Source organism: Lonchura striata, chromosome 3 (genome assembly GCF_046129695.1).
Source record: "Lonchura striata isolate bLonStr1 chromosome 3, bLonStr1.mat, whole genome shotgun sequence".
NCBI lineage: Eukaryota > Metazoa > Chordata > Aves > Passeriformes > Estrildidae > Lonchura > Lonchura striata.
This window is the reverse complement of record NC_134605.1, coordinates 89349158-89367413: the sequence shown is the minus strand read 5'-3', so window position 1 is coordinate 89367413 and position 18256 is coordinate 89349158. Positions and strand designations below refer to the sequence as shown.

At 38.5% G+C, this 18256-nt stretch overlaps 1 protein-coding gene across 5 annotated transcripts in view; it reads right to left on the bottom strand.

Moving 5' to 3' along the window:
- The window catches only part of DST (dystonin), a 283474-nt gene that overhangs the window by 188443 nt on the left and 76775 nt on the right, over window positions 1-18256 (bottom strand). For all 5 annotated transcript variants that reach the window (XM_031504425.2, XM_021551192.3, XM_021551193.3 and 2 more), the window contains one exon: window positions 10269-10330. In XM_031504425.2, coding sequence (XP_031360285.2) covers window positions 10269-10330 — 62 coding nt within the window. The remainder of the gene's footprint in view (window positions 1-10268; window positions 10331-18256) is intronic.

The following is an 18256-nucleotide window of genomic DNA, read 5'->3' as shown; positions in this document are numbered from 1 at the left end:
ATTGATCCAATCACTCAGGATAGCCCCCAGGTGCCACTCCAGTTATTTATTATCATTATCACAGCACTACCCCCACTGCTATTAATCCTTGGCACAGCCTTGGTTGTCTGCTTGTAAATTTGCATATTGGCATAAGCAAATCCACCTCAGTGAAGCCCCTGCAGATTCACAGGCAGAAATGCATATTTACTAACATAAAATGCATGTCTACTCCATCACTACAATTTCAAGTTCTAAAACATAAAATCACAGAGATGTCCAGCAAGTTTTAGAATCTACTACACTAAATTAACCTTCATTTTGTGGACAGCTCAAAGAGAACATAAAGGGCTGATGCCACATGTAGCTTGTCACGTGAGGTTCCATGCCACTCATACTCCCAGCCAACAACACTTATTGCACAAGTTGTGATTTCAAGGCACAGCATTTCCATCTCTTCCCTCTTTAGCACAACTGTAATTATTTTAGGTCTTTCTTCAGATGAATAAACTTTGTTTTGATGTTTTTGTGTATAAGACTAAAAATATTTATAAATTTCAAAAACAGCTAAAACAAAGAAAGTGTGACTCATGATCAAGAGGATTTGCTCTCTTGTAACATGTTCTCCCCTTCAAAAATATTTTATTTACAAAGGTATAAATGTGATAAACAATTAACAAAGAATATAAAATAAACATCACTAAGCTTCACTTTACATGGCAATCATCTCAAAGAAGGCATTCTCACTGGAACTGTAGGATTAATGCAGATTGAAATCACTAAAGTAATAAAAATATAAGCTTTGCTAAGGCATTTTGCAGTGATCAGCTTCAAGGCTCAAAAGCTGAATAATACTTCACCAGAGAAGGGTTGTGACTTACAAAGCTATCATAAAATAGTAAAAGTGTAAGTTTAGAAAGTACAGAACAGATCACTCAGTCCTGCACAGTTTGGCTAAGAAACACTAAAGATGTTTCTCTAATTTATTACTGAAAATCCAAATGAAGGAAATGTAAAACACAGTACAAATGCTTCAGTGTCTGACTACACTTACTTGGCTTTACAGAGAAGGATATTTTTCCTCACTAATCTTTGAACTAAATCTCCTGTAAAATAAACTGATGTTTTTATTGTCCCTTCCCCTAAAGTTTGACCTCAGAAATCATGTGTTCACCAGCCTCTGCATAAACACTTTTTACATACTGAGGACACGTTATCATGTCTCCCTTCAATCTTCCTAGCTTCAGACTAAACAAACTCAAATTATCATAACCTACCCTTGATCTTTCAAGAAAATTTTTCTTACTGCTTTGTTAGAGATGTCTACAAACCTCCTGTCCGTGCAGAGATCAGAAGTTACACAGCCAGGCAGAGTTTCACAGCCACGTGCCCACATGTGTGACCATGAGAAAGCAGAATTACAAGCTGCCTCCTTGTCTCCTAAGCACCACACTGCCCACAGGCAGGGTGAAGAGCTAGTGTGTAGCTCCTGGAGCTCCCTGGGCATAAGCCAACACAGTCCAGGGCAAGCAATGAACCCTGTAAGGTTTGTGGCAGGGCAAGAATGACAGTTGTTGCTGACATGACAAAAGGCTGGAGCCAGAGAGATGTACAGCCAGAGAGAAACAGGTGTACCCTTACCTGCAAAGGTAAAGTCACAGAGCTTCAAACCTGACTTAAAGATGACGTACATGAGGGCAGCAGGCACTGGGATGCTCCCTCTCAATGGAAGGTCCTTGCTCATGGGTGTTGCCTCCCAGAGCCAGGTGCTGCTGCTGCAGTACCTGGCAGCACCCATGGCAGCAGCACCTGATGGCACTGGCTCTTCCCACCAGCAGCTCTAGCTGCAGTTGCAGCTGTTATTAATGGCAATACCCCAGCAAGCTCTGTTATCCTTTCATTCAAATTTTGTGACAGTAATCTGCTAATGAGACTACAGGTGGTAGCATGTAAAAAAGTTATAGACATACCATTTGCACCACTTCCTCTTTGTCTACCCACTTTCAAAGATCAGATGCTACAGGCTCTCCTGGGAGAGAAATCACTCTGCAAGGCCTGTGACTCCTCATTCTTCTCCTTGGGAGAGAGGTATTATGCTTACTGTAATTCTAGAAGTCCCCTCTCTGCTCTGTGTTGTAAATGCAGGTACTTACCACAGCTCTGAATTCTTAAATAGAATGATAAAATGTTACAAATCAGTTTGTTATTAACTGTTGGATAAATAAAGCTGTGCAACAAGAAAATGTAGCTTATCCAAATATTCTTCAATCTCCTGCTTCCTTATCTGAATTTCACCCTCATCTTATTAAAACATATTTCAGCATTTTATAGAACAAAGAGACCAGAGTAATTCAGACATTTCTACATTGGTCAAAAATAGTTCTCTTTTTCTATTCCTTGATAATGTATCCATACCTCTTTTTTCTTCATACTCTGACATAATTACAGGGCCTTTCTCATGTGATCTTCCATGTCACATTAATTCATTATGGACTTTGTACTTCTGATTTTACCCCACATTGTTTTATTAACTTCTTTATACAAACCTTTCGTCCTGCTACCCTTTTTTCCACTTCTTGTACAGCTCCTTTGTATTTCACACACCTTGAAAGCAGCAGTATTTTCTATAAAATGTCTCCTATCTGTTCTGCCTGGCTGTAACCTGCCTTTGTGCCTCTTACACAAACACCTTCAATAACTGCCAGATCTCCTGCATTTCTGCCTGTCCTGTATTATTTCCCCAGGGGATTCTACCTGTTGCTTTCTCCAGTTCATTATCTTGCTATTACTTCTCACTTCTCTCTTTCCTTTGAAAAGTGAGCCTGGGATTTACAACAACTTGCTTCCAAATTACCTTCCTTTTTTAAATTTTGAAGCAGCCCTTCCCAGCCAGTCCAGACCTATCTAACAAAGCAGCTTCGATAGTGACTTTCTGAATCTGGCAGGCTGAAGGTCTCTCTGGCTGACATTTCAATCACAAAAAATTGTCCGCACCAGAGGCAGCCACCTCAACTCCTGCAGCAGGCAGGGACCAGAACAGCAAGTGTTGGGAATAAGCTTGGGGATGAGCTGAGCTGTAACACAGAAATGCCTTTCTTACGTAGGCTACTGAAGGTTCCTTCACATGTTTTCAAATGCAGAATTCCACATTGTTCCTCCTGTCAATTATAAGGATAAATTCTTTTCCCCATTGCTACACAGTTCTGTCTTTCCAATGCTAAGTTAGTGACCAAAAATCCACCATCAATTTTCTTGATACAGCTCAATGCCTCCAATCAACAGCAGTCATACTGCCATTTTTCCTCGGCCAGAAGCGTGCCACAGTGTTTCACTACACCCAGGTCTCATCACTCTTTGTGTTTCCAACTTGGCCTCACCATTCCTGGCCTGTACTACATGCTGTCAAATGTAACTTACCAGGGAGGAATTGCTTAAAGTATGCAAATGTAATGCTAATAACATTAAACTTGGCTCAAAACTAACCCTCACCAAAGGAAATACACTCCAAACATGCCTGACGTAGGTAAAAAATACTAACGTTGGCTGATAAAATATTATTCCAATTAAAATCAAGGTACTTTAAGTAGAGGAGCATTGTGAACACTGTGATTGCCTTTAAATGTCCCTGTTCAAAGCATCAAATGCCTTTAACAGAGAACACATTTCCTTACAGGAAAAATATTTTTATTCTGATGCCTGCTTAGGTCCTCATGCAGTCACACATCTACACTACCTCAGGGTAAGCCTCACTTTCCAGAGTATATCAAATACTACCACAGAACAAAATACTCAGGTAATATTTATGATTAAATGTTGCTCACTGTCTGGAGTCCACATACTGGGACAAAAACTGCTCCCACTGGAGCCAATGGCACAGTTACATTAACCCAAAGGGAGCTAGATCAAACCCTAGTACTTCTAAACTGATACATAAATTATTATTAGATACAGATACATCAAAAGTATATAGATAAAAATAAGCCCATGAATAATTTAACAATTAATTAAAAAGTCAACACTTAATTGCAAATGCTAGAATTTTATCTCCTCAATCTCCAAGGAATAAATAATATTAAATAAAATCTATGCTGAGAGTTAATTGTAAACAATGGACTGAACAAAAAGAATTAATTAATACATTAATATATTAAGTCTATAATAGGAAGCATATTGATTCTAGTAGTTCTAATTCATCAGTAGTCATTGCATGGCAGACTTAGTTCTCCTTATACTCATTCTTTCATATAAGAGCACTTATATAAACTAGTTTCATAAAAAAAAACAACACACACAAAAGCATGTGCTCAACTGGTTCAATAGGGTTGCATGCCATAAAAATATCAATATGCTCAAGCTATCCTTTATTTCATGCATATTTAATTTACTTGTTTCAATTATTCTCTTTCCTGATCCCAATTAGTCATGAAGTCTGAATGCATTAAAGAGGATCAAATGGACTTAAAAGCTGTGACACAGTTTTTATTGACTTGAATTTGCTTATTTCCTTATTTATTTGCTTACTGGCAGAGAGATTTTTGTGATGCAATTCATCATTATCCTTTAAAACTTTCTACAATTTCCTCCTCTTTTGCAGCTTTAAGTTGTGGGTTTTGTCACTACTTTTCCTCAGTTTCTCGGTTACTTTACTCCCTCATCTAAACTTTAATAAAATATCAAAAAACTCCCCAGTTTGCTTGCTGAGCTGCTTTGCAAATGGCTACAGATCATACTAAGCAGTCTGGTTTACCTCCAAATAGAGAAATTTTGAAAAACTGTGTACCCAATCAATAAATTACAATTGTGCATATTTCCAGGGAAAACAACAAAAACTCCTTTACACCATTAACTGATGATGTTCTTCAAGAATTGTTTTTGTTAATTTTTTTAGAAGGAATATGTCTGAAAGAAAAAGCACTTCAAGACCTTTTAGAATCAGTCCTGAAAATACAGCAGCAAAAAATTTTAGGAGAAAAACTGAAATATTCTTCTGTCCACTCATAAGACAGTAGGCATAGCTAAACAATTGAATTCCAAAATAGAAAAGGAAATACTGATACTTTAGTGCACCCAATGCCTAAAGCAAGCTGGGGACCACATTGAAGTGGAATTTTATGGAAGTTGCACCCAACACAATTTTCAGCAGCTGTCAGAATAAACTGGAAGGAATGTATACAAAGCTCATTTTGATGCACCAGCACAGCCAGGAATCGGTCTTAATTTATTGAACAAGGTGGAGGGGGTGGGGGGTGGGGGGAAAGCAGCTTTTTCTGAGTGTGTTTCAAAATCAAAAGGTGTTAAATTGAGAATTTTTTAGAAGCTCCTACCATTAGGCTAACACCAGGTCCCTCATCCTTTAATACCAATGTAGAGCTACAAAGTACTCATTTCTAAAACAGAGGTGGGGAATTTTAAATTACATTTTAACTGCATGGCTGGAAGAGAAGATACTGAGAGTAGTGCTATCTAAAATGATAACCACTAGTGTCAGTAAAGTGCCAGCTTTCAGCAAGGAATGCCTGTGCTCCATCAGGGATAGTCAATCCTGCTGCCATTAAGGGCATACCTGAACATTTCACAAAGCAATCGACCTAAGAGGCAATTTGCAAACAGTGTGCTGCCTGAAGGACACACAGAAATCAATAACTTCAGGTTTCTATTCTGAATTATTCATTCAGTCTGTGCACAACAAAAAGCTGTTCTCTCTCTTGCTAATGCACTATCACTGCAAGACAGGACATGGTTTTGAACACTGGGCTTTAAAACAGTAGTTTTCAAAAGCATTTTGTCCTGCTACTTACAAAAGCCTTCTGGCTAATACCACCTTTTAAAGTGACTTTTGGAGCAATGAATGACTGTGAAGGGATGCTCCCATTGCACCCACCAGAAGCTTGTTTCTCCCAGTCTATGGTCAGCCAAGGGTCCCAAAATCCAACCCACACTGCAGGTTGCACCAGGGGCTTGGCTCCCTGTCAGTGCCATGGCCAGGACAGCTGTCCCTCTACAGGGAGCTGCCCAGGCACCCAGAGTATGGCTAGAAGGCCAGTTAAGAGGCTCTCTACAACTTTTTCTTCCATGAAAAGCAAGAAATGTTTTCCCTTGAAGGGAAGATATTGGGTGTTCACTATACCACCAGCCAGTCTCTGCTCACCTTTAGTTCTATTTTCTGTACATCCTAAGTTCTAATAAAGAAACAAAGTATTTTAAAATAGCCCATTTAATCTCTCAGGACTAGACCCTGGCACTATAAAAATATTTTTTAATTGATTTGAAAAAGAAAATCAACAAAGATGAATTTATCTGCTTTTATTCCGTTTTCACCAACAGCTTCTTTTATTTTCTGACTTTTATCTCATTCTCCACCTGTGTTTCACACTTGCCTCACTGTTTCCTTAATTTTTGGGGTTGTGAATTCAAAGGATGTCAAGAAGAATTTCTGGGCTTTCATGGAGGCTGGATTTTAGAGGATCAAATGGACGCCTTAGAACCATGAGAACACTACACATGAATAAAACTTGCAGCCACAAATTTACCTGTTCTCGTCACATCAAGGGTTACTTACTGCTCAAGCAAGATTTAACACCCTATTTTTACAGCAGCAGAGTGAAACACTTGCTGGAAGCAGAGACTGCTTCCAAGAAAAGAGGAGATCTCTACCCCACCACCACACTACACAGGCATGTGAATTCTCCCTGGAAGCTTATACTACAGCAGCAGGCAAGTCTAAAGTCCAATAATCTCACCTCTCCAGTCTGTATGTCAACAAGACATAAAAGATAACATTTAAACTGGAGCCACACCAGCAGACAGCAAACAGTAGCCTTAAGATGTCTAAAGCTCCAACCAGTTCTCAGAAAATCTGTTATCAACTCAAAAGAAAAATTTCATCATTAAAACAATTCAGTGACAGTACACTTGACCTTAAACTGTGGAATTCAAAAATCACTTACATAGCTGAATTTGGCAAATAACATATTGTGTACCTGTCAAAAACTAGGTATCTCAAGAACATGAGCAGGAAATATTTCTGCAATGACTATGTTTCTATTTTAGCACAGCATAACATAATATGCTTTACTGTTCAACTAAACTGACAAGGGACTAACACTGAATTTTAAATATTATGCACTTACACACTTTGAATCTAATGCAACTAGAGATGGGCAACAGACAGCAGAAGGGTAAATATTTATAGCCATCTTGTTGTTTGTGGCTACTCAGTAAATCACATAAATATAGAACTTAATTAGAAGAATTACAGTAGGCTTCCATGCCATTCCCCAACAAAAGATGGGAACTTGTAAAAGAATCATTGCTGCTAACCTAGAATAAAACCCCTTAGATATACTGGTATAAAAGCATGAAAATTCAGGACTCTCTCAAGGACTGTAAGAAAATAGGAGTTTAATTAGAATGAGAAAAGAAAGCACTAAATAAGAAAGGAAAATGCAAAAAGAGATGAGAAAAGAAAGGGGGGGGGGAAAGCAAAAAATAATCAGGGGACAGAGAAAAGAAACAGGAGAAAGAAAGCTAAGAACATAAATAGGAGGGGAAAAAAGATGAAATTAAAATATAATCTATCCCCATGTCCACATGCATGGTCTGTTCTTTCCCAAGAACTCTCATAATTTTCATTATTATCTTTTCCGCTTCTTGTTGAACCATACACATGACAGACAAAGCACACCGACTTCCTGTTACAGACAGTGGAGCAAAAGCATTTCCAGGAAAAAATTCATCTTCCCCTTAGGCAGATGTTTTAGTGGAGGAACATTTAAAAGGGCCTGTTCCCTCAGCTATCTATTAAAGAATTCTGGGTAGCCAGCTCAAATAAACCTATTGCAATGTCTGAAATGAGACAATTCCCATCCTGGCTTGTCTGAAACAAGATATTGGCAGTGAATGGGCAAATCTGAGTTGAATATGATTTGCATTAAATAGGAGATAGCTGAAAATGAGGGCTCAAGTTAGTGCATTGAGTAGGAGAGGTCCACTGTCTCTGCTAGAAATGCCCTCATTTACTGTGCTATTTTTCTAAACCCCCTCCACCTTACAGTGCTTTCTAAATATGCCCTTAGGTCTTAAGACAGAGAATGTTTGAAAGATTGATTTTAATTTCCATACAAGTCACTGTTGTAGAAACAATGTCTAAGAACAGAAATCTGACAACTGTATCACCGCCTGCTTTCAAACTATTTCCACAAGACAAAATTGTTTTGCTACATAAATTCCAAGTTAATGGAAGAGCTACAGTGAAACTATATTTGTGGGAGCTAGCAACCCTTAAATTGAATTCTAAAGTGAGCAATCTGAGATGAAGATCAAGGCCAGCAATACACACAGTCAACACACCCCATCTGTCTCTCCTATCTGTGTCTATTCCTCTGCAATCACCCAGCCCAGAACTATTTGGAAATTAAGGCGTAAGGCCACTGACCTTGGCAAGCAATGCAAAAGGATTTAAAGTGAACTCTTCACCCGCATTTCTTTATGGGTTTAGAATCTAAATCTCTTTTAAGCTACTCCCAAGAGGTTGACAGCGTGACAATGATGACTATGCATGTTTTAGAAATGTGTAAAATGAAGCTGTATAGAAATATCATTTTCAGTACACTACTCTTGGGTAAAATAAGGCACTATATTTAACTAATATTAAAGTCTTGCTCTCCAAGAAGCTTCAGATAGGCCTTTCTGCACCCCACAGAAAATTAAAGCTACATTTTTAAAATGCTTCTTTAATACACAAAAAAATGAGTAGCCTCTATAAACGTGAAAACAGTCACCCTCAATTAGATGAGGAAATGGATATTGCATTTTACTTCCAGAGTCTTGGCAACCTTCCTGGATGCTTTTTTTCCCTTTAATTTCTCTGATATATTCTACAATGGATACATTTCTTATATTATAAACATGAGGCAAAATTCATTAAAGGAAGGCTGCAGAACTGCCTTTTGTCTTTTCTCATTAGCAAGTAAAATTTTCTGCCGGGACATGGGGCCACTTGGATGTTTTAGGAATAAAAGGAGGAGGCTTCTGCACAGAAGGGGTCCCTGCAGCAGCTGTTTCTAGAAACAGCATGTTTCCCTTGGGTCTAACAAAATTCACAAAGGGAAACCCATTGGTATGAGCAGTTCTGGGACTCCAGACTCACCCTGCCCACAGAAAGATTGCATGCTGCACAGAGACTGATAGCAACATGATGGCTGATGGCTAAGTCATGATGAGAAGGACCAAAAGATCCCTCTGCAAGACAGGTCTCTTGCAAAAGACAAAATTGAGTCCAACTTCAGTTCCGAGCCTGGGTAATTTCCTACACCACACCATTCCGAAAAGCTACATACATTCCAAAACCTGAAAAGATGTGGGGAAAAAAAAGGTAAAAAAATGTTTTAAACATCCACAATCCTGCAGAAATTCTCTTTTGTTTCAGTGTCCAATATTGCTCAAATACCCACAAGAGCAGCCACAAGAGAAAAATAATTAAGTTGTTCCCTAAAAAAACTCTGTTTTTCTCTAAACATGAATACAAGGGGATCTTTCCAACAGTATTTGGACATTGCACTCATTCATTAATTCTCAACTCTGCCAATTTTTATTTTTACCAACTCAGATACATTTTTATTTAATGTGACTTTTACATGAATTCCACCTCAGAGTGAGGAGGAATATCAAAGCAAGTTATGTCAAGGAATTATACAATCTGTTTCTCCAGAGACAGCAAATTTAGAACTAAAGGGCCATACAGTAAAGGTGAACTCACAGCTTTTAGTTCTCTGTCAACTAAAATCTGTACCTTGTGTTAAAATAATATGCTCTGTCCCTGAAGTAAAGTTCACTGCTATTTGAAAGAAAGATACTGAAAAGTGACTTTTGCCACTGGAAAAGCTCTATTTCTAATCCATGAGCAGCATATCAATGCCACAGAATGGTCTAGTGATCTCTCTCTCAAGGTCATTCCCCTCTCCTCAGCGTGTTCCTTCAAATATATATTTTTTTCATTTGCCTTAGCTGTGGTACTACAGCCATGACACACTAATCCCAAAATGAGCCAAGCCTTATAGAAAGAAATCAACTTGGACTCATTTTAATTTCAAATTCAAGTACTCCATTAGATCACCTTGGGCAGCATTTCAACTCCTCCATGACTCCTCAAAGACAAAGCACGTGCGTAAACCACACAATTTAAGATCTTCCTTACATGTAACACAACTGCATGCTGAAATCAAACATGTAGTAAAAGATCCAATCACTGCTGTAACAGTCATCCACACATGGCAGAAATAACAACTGACCTTCATGAGATGCTGATTTATCCATTTTGTGAATGTCTTCTTTTGTACTTTGTCACGCTCATCTAAAGGTAAAAAGGAAAAACAAATGTTTTAACAGCTCTACAAATTATGTAGATGATTTCTTTATGAAGACCTTTATAAAATTAATTTTCTAGTAACTTTTAAAAACATATTAGCCTGTAAAAACTCCTAAATGTCTAATCAAAACAATAGCGCAGAAATGTTTTTTTCAGTACATCACAGCATAATATGAAAAAGTTTCTTGATGCTCCAGGTGTGTTCCTCCAGGGCAACAGCCCCTCAGGTATTATAGTAGACTACTGGTAAAAATCCAGCTGCCTAGAAGAAGTCAGCTGGCACTCAAAATATACTGAAAAGATCATGGCAAACTCTTAAGAACTATAAATGCTACTTGTGGTCTATATAATCAAATTACTAGTGTATTAGGCAATAGAAAATTTGGTGCAATATGAAAGCTAACTCTTTCAATCATTATGTTTTTCAACTGGCATATCACCCTTGTTCAAACACACAAGGGCTAGTTACAGCTTCAGTCAGGGAAAGGACTCAACCCTCTACAAAATAAACAGGGATGTTCCCTCTACAAAATAAACAGGGATGTCCACTAACCCAGATATGGGACCCAGCCATTGCCAGCAGTTTGCTTCCTGGCGTAGCATTTAGCATCAATGATTGCCCACAAAACACTGTAGAAGAAATAATAAATGCAATAGACTCAAGGTAAGAAAGCATCCCACTTAGGGTAGGGAGCACAAGCACGTGTTCTGCCAAGCCACACTGGAGAAAATCTAACCACCGCCCCAGCACAAGAGTTATCTCCAGCTACCTGAGCCAGTACAGCCAGTACAACTGCTACAGAGCCTGGCCAGACACCAGCCCAGAGCTCCCCAGGGCAGGAGTCACAGCATCAGGACTGGGACCACCTGCCCAAGCCTAAAATAGCAAGAGCCCTGTATGACACAAAATAACCCTTCCGCCCTGTACAACACAACTGCAGCTGTTTCATTGACTCAGGCTATTCGCAGTGTGGCTGAGAATGAGCTCAGGTAGCAAAACAAAATCCCTATGTACCCACTGCTATCACTAAAAGAACTGAACCAAATCCTGCTATTTTACATTTAAAAGTACGGCTTTCATGTTGGTCAATACAACAATTAATAGATTCAAATAAAGTCACAGAAGGTCTTTCATGGACTTTCAAATCTCTGTTGTGATACTGAAGTCTTTCAAAAGAACAAACCATCATACCAGAGTTTATCCTGGGCCAAACTGAGCACCATATGGGGTTCCTAACATTAGTGAGAAATGAGTATTGGGGAACAAAAGCAAAAAGAAAACAAGTAAAAGCCTGTGAAACCTTTGCATAGTCCTCTTATGTGACTCACAGACTTTCTACATGCTCATTCATATCTTCGCATTTAATAGTCATAGATACTCTTTTTTCTGGGTTTTTTTTTCCCATCCTTTTTAACACACCTATAACTTTTATAGCCACAGCTCACTGTGGCAATGAAATCTCCAGGCAGTATGTGAAGTGTTTTTATATGTTTGGCTTTGTAGGGAGGAGTTGCTGTTTTCTAAATCCTTTTTCCACACCACACAAGATATTCTAAGCTTCTTGCATATGTTTTTTTTTTCCCTACTTCACAGCTCTACAGTCTCTTATTCTACCTGAAGACCCAAATAAAGAGGAGAAAGAGAAACTAGAGAGCAAAGCTGTACAACTGGGAAAAAAAATCTGGCAGATTAAAAAATACCTTTTGCTATATTTCATATAGCAAACATTGCATATATTCCTTGATAGCCTTCATCTAGTAAAACACCATTTCTGAATTTACTTATCATAATAAAGTGGAAGCTTTGATTCAGTAAATGTAGAGAACAGAAAATATCAGAAATAAAATAATTCCAGAAACACTTTCACTTTTAACTGTTTCATTAGGAGTAGCTCTTTTAAAAAGAACGCAAAGTTTCTCAACTGCAGAATTTCACAATGTGTACAAAGTGTCTTTTTTACTAAGGTAATCCCCTCTAGTTTTGACGAAATATACAGAAGTTTACATTTTGGGAAGTGTTACTTAGGTGACAGTTAGAAAAACAAAAGGTTGAAAAATCCACTTTCTTGTGTCTTGTTAGAATATGAAGTCACTATTTATTTCTACTCTATTTTCAATTAAAATGCTCACATACACAAAAGAACTGATGCTTACACCTTTGGTCCTTTATATATACATATATATTACACAAACAGTCAGAAAAATTACAGACCCAAATGCATAAGACGAAAGCTGACACCTGTCATGTGAAAAACATCAGTATTAAAGGGGGGAAAAGGTCACCAAATCACCGCAACTGTGATTTTAAATCTAAAACCCACATGCTCCCAGAAAAGCAAATGCACACTAAGAGAAAAAATACAGTGCCACAGTGTTCAGTGTGCTCAAGCTCAGAGCAAAGCACACCAAATGAAACTCCCCAGATGAAACAGAAAACAGGTAAATGACCACATAAACACCAGCTAAGGAAGGAAACCCATGGAAAAGCCCCTTGAGCAAAGCTTTCCCTGCAGAGCTGTGCCCTGTCCCGCAGGCAGCCCTGCCAGCCCAGCCCCGGGCTGCATTACTGACCCATGCAGCACATGATTCCCACCAGCTCTGCCTTCTGCTCCTTTCTGTCTTCACCACACTCTCTCATTCTGCCCTTCAGGACTTCAGAGCTTCCTTTCTTTCCAAGGAAAGGAGAGCCAAGGAGTGACCAGGGCTTCTCCTGGCTGACACAGAGGAGCAACACCCCTTTTTTAAAAAAACAGGAGCAAACAGCCCATGTGCCTTCTGAGCAATCAAAACTATGAGCTCTCTGGCTTTAACTCACAACAAGATATTAATTAAGGATCTGTGTTTGAGGGTTGTTTGTTTTGGTTTTTTTTTAACTTATAGGTGCACTAATAGACATTTGAGTACAAATGTTGAGCTTTCCAAACAAAGAAATCTGTTTTTTTCCTCTACAGCAGTGAGCAGGAAGAAGAGTCACCCTGAACCCAGCAGACAGATACTCATTAAGCCAAGGTAATTTAAGAATGCAGGTGAAGCAGGAGTTGCAGGAAAAAGGCACATATTGTTAGATAATCTGATCTATAGATTATCACAATAAGCCCTCTGTGGTAATTAAATAATTTAATCTATTTTTCTACTTTTACCTGTGAACATTATTCTGATATATCAGACAAAATCAAAGTTTTTTATGCATTATGTGCCTGGAAAGTAGCTCAGTAAAATGTCACCAATATGAATAACCTGTTAAAAAACAGGCAAATAACTATTAAAAAACAATTACTGCCACTAAGGTCTCCTTCTGTGCGTTTTTGTCATTCCTCATTTCAAGCACAAACTCAGGAGCACAAACTCCTTCTAACACCAACACTCCCTTCTGCCAACCACTAAAAATTACATGGCTCAGAGCATCTGGAAATCAGACCAGTTTCTCTGGAAGTCAAGTTCACTATCAGGATTGCACCAAAGGCAACATATGGGCATTGATGCCTTTTCAATGCTCTCCTGGGGAGAATCACAGACCTGCTTAGGTTGGAGAAAACCTTTAACAATAGTTAAACTGCCACATTCACCACTAAGCCATGTCCCTAAGTGCCACATCTGTAAGTCTTTTAAATAGCTCCAGGGATGGTGATTTAGTTTCTTTCCTGGACTGCCTGGTCCAACGTTGGACATTAGGAGGAATTTCTTCATGGAAAGGTTGTCAAACCTCAGCATCCCCTGGTACAATTTGAGGCTATTTCCTCTTGTACTGTCACTTGTTGTCTGGGAGAAGGGACTAAACCCACTTTGTTACAGCTTCTTTTCAGGCAGTTGTAGAGAGCAGCAAAACCCACTGTGAGCCTCCTTTTCTCCAGGCTAAACACCCCCAGCTCCCTTGCCAGCTCCTCACAGGAGCTGTGCTGCAGACCTTCCCCAGCTCCACTGTCCTCCCCTGGACTCACTCCAGCCCCTCAGTGTCTTTCTCACAGTGAGGGGCCCAGAACTGGACCCAGCACTGGAGCTGTGGCCTCAGCAGTGCTGAGTACAGGGGGACAATCCCTGCCCTGGTCCTGCTGGTCACACTGTTGCTGACACAGGTCAGGATGTATGAGCCTTCCTGGCCACCTGGGCACACACTGGCTCATAGTCAGCCATGGTGGATCAGCACTCCCAGATCCTTTTCTAACAGGCAGCTTTCCAGCCACTCCTCCCCCAGCCTGTAGCACTGCCTGGGGTTGTTGGGGCTCACACACAGAAGCCACTGAGTGCTACTCTCCACCTCAAGACAAACCTCAAGTCTTCTCTGAGCAACCACACCAGATGCCACCAGCTTGAAAGAGCAGAACATGTCTCCACAGTGACATAAGGAAATAGAAAATGAGTGCAGGAATACAAACTCCTTATTGTTCAGATGAGCTGCCAATTTCTATGCTGCTTTTTTCATTCTAAAGGTGATAATATCAAAGTCTGGAGTTCCTACACCTAGTGACAGACTTAGAAAAAGCAATCTCCTTTTCTTAGGCAGCTTTTGGCATCGCTATGATTGCTTCTCTGCTGATACTGGTTTGCATACGTGAATGGCTAGATAGGTTTTTCTACATGTGCCCAGATACTTACAAAAGCCCTGATAGGTGTTTTTCCTATATTTATATCAGAAACCTCATGTCATATTAATATATCTCACTTATATTTATACTCATATACAAATGCACTAGTTTTTCTATACATATTGTTGCTATTTATAATACATATTGTAATGTTTAGTACTCATTTAGAAAACTGATGTCCATAGCATAGAAGAAATGCTACTCATTTAAGCAATAGTTATTCAATAATGTATTTCATGTTGTTGAAAATCCAGCACCAATTCATTCATGATTTTTCAAGCTCTGATCAGGAAACTAATTTCATTATAGGTTTTTCTCTGGTACTGCTAACATTCCTTCTGTAAGCTAGACCCTGGTGTCTCCAACATCACATTCAGAAAATAGAGCATAATAAGGAATGGTCTCTTGGGAGAGCATTTGTTTTAGGGCATTACCCAGAAACACATAATATGTAAGAAAAAGGGAACAAATCCAGTTCTCCAGTCTGTGCTAAAATGCCCTATATCTTGAAGGCTCCTGCTCATATAAACTTGATCCTTACTTCTCATAGGCTTTCCATGTCTATAGTCTAGACCAATTATTCATTCTTGCTCATTAATTAGGAACTGAGGGACATTCAACAAACTCATCACCATCTGAAACAATCTCCAGAAAGGTAAAATCTCAGTTCAAACAAGGCTAGTTTGAAAAGTTAAAGCTACAGGGTTTGTCAAAGGGATGGATTGAATAACCTTAATAACAGGTTCTTATATCTTTCATATAATTAGTGAGCATTCTTAATTATAGCCTTACCTAGAACAATTTAGGACCAAATAAAACAAAACTCCATTATGAAAGTGTACAAGTACTGACCAATGCTATGTACTGTCTGCTGTTGTGTCAAACTTCCATTAAGACATATAGCATGGAAAATATAACATACTTTATCAATGTCCTTCCTATAATAAAAATACATATATCCTTTTACATTAAAAATATCAAGCTATGGTAAGGTCCTGTAGAAATCCTTAGAAATACTGGAAAAACAGATTTAGAGGCTAGGTTTTGTATATTCAACCCCAGTACAGTAGTCAAGATAAACAAATCTACAAAGGTGATAATTGCCGGATCAAACAGGAACCTCTGCAATACTTAACCAATTAAAGTGACAGAGAACTAGAATTGCAATGTATATGTATTTGTCATGAAAACTTAGGTTGTTAGCTAAAGGATCTTTAAGTTCTTGTTATTTTCACCTTCAGAAGTCCTGGGCAAATATGACAGTTTTCTGATAGTAACCTCACATGAGAATCCAGCTTCTTCTTTGGCATTAGTTTCCTCTAACAGAATATTTTGCAACAGATAGTGCTTTGTTTTATATTTTAAAAGAACACTTCATGCATTTTAATGTATCATGGTGCTATTTTTAAATCAGCTGTTGAGTAGGAGACATCTGTCAAGCTTAAAAGCAACATTTTATATTTTACCCCCTCTAATTTTTTTTTTTTCATTTCATCAGCTTCCTCTTGGATTTATGAAATCAGAACTTGTAATATTTTATTTATTTCCCTGTTGGTATTCATGTATCAGGACAGTTTAGGGAATAATGTCAGCAGTTTGTAGGAACTTGCCTTGGAGTCAACATCACATTATTTTTTGTTGGTTTTTAGAACTGAATGGAGGCCTTGTCATCCAGATAACAAAATAAGTGCAAAACTGGAGACAGTCTTGTAAGGTATACAGTTTAAATATAGAAGAAAGATAGTATGGGCATGGATCAAGAGAGAGGCATGGTCCATATGTGCAAAGAAATAATTCAATCTCTCTCTCTCTATATATATATATAATTATACATTATTTAATGAGACTAGATAATGAAATCTAGATAAGAGATTTCAGGTAAGTTAATGATGGGGTTTCACTCTGTTGAAAGAACTGCATAAAAAAAATCCCAAGAGGCAGTAGGGTGGACAAGCAGTACACAAAGGATTCTTACACATAGGATATAGCCTACTATATAAGAAATGCAAGCAAAAATGAATGTTGGTAGGCATTCATAATTAAGATACAAACTCTTGAAATGCATAATTTAACTGAAGGTAACTTAAAAATAATGAAAACCTAAACCCCACTTTTAAATTATTATTTATTCAGGTGAAAATATTTAATTTCTCTTTCCAACTTTCTGCTTATTCCATCACTTCCACATTCATGACAAGCTTGAACCCCAACTCATCTGGCCTAGGGATGGGAAGTTTCAATTATCACTTATGTGGTCCACTCATACACAAAGAGGCATGGAAGATGCTGTCACTGCATATATACACAAGCAGCTTTTCAGAGAAAAAGATGAGGCACAAGGAGCTACTTTCCCACTGTGCTACTCCCACATATCTGAAACTTGCAGTTGATGCAGTGCCACAGGGGAAAGTTGGGTTATTCAAGCAAAGTTTCCATCAGCAACCAGAATAACCCAGGAGAAAATTCTCACATCCACAACATTTTTTATTTATGTTTAAATCTTTGAAGAAAACCTTGCATTATGTGCTGGTGTTTCCATCACTAGCAGCAATATTTTTAACCACACACCACCCAAGGATGAGAAAAGTCCCACTGGATCCTTCCTTACTGTTACCAAGACATTCACTTCCAGCTGCCATGAGAGAGGAACACTGAAATGGGGCTTCCCCAATGTTTCTCACAGTCAACTGCCACCCTCACAAACAGAAATTTGAAAATCAGCATCATCTAGCCTGTGTTTTTCCAGAAAATGTATCTCGCTCAACTACTGCCCTCTGATGAGGTCTGCACTGATTTGGCAAGGTTATTTCAAAAGAGTGGCTCCTCTTCTGCATTCTCCTAATCAAATCAACTCCCATAAAGCTTCACTTTGTATGTCTTGTCACATCAGATATGCACACAGGTATGGAAGAATTTCAAATTTACACTTATCCTAAGCTTTGCATTGTTCATTTAAATAGCAATGAAATACAAATGTCAGTTTAGGTCTTTTCCTAATTCTTCTGGTTGCTTCAGTTAAGTCTGTGAAAAATTTAAGTCTCCCTCTGGTTTAATTTCTTCTGAAAACCAATCAAATCTCTTACACATTGAGATGAAAGGTTACATATACAGCTGGTCTGACTACAAAGATGAATCAGAATAAAAAGTTTTGCCCACTTATTCTGAAATCTGATTCCCCTTCATGCTCTATTTTTATTAAACTGTGAACGATATGCACTAAGAGCTGAGGATGAACTAGAAATTATGCCGTTTTCTTGGAATTTCAGTCAAACAAGACCAATCTCACACTCATTGTGAAGTTAACAGCTAAATTTCACTAATTAAAGCT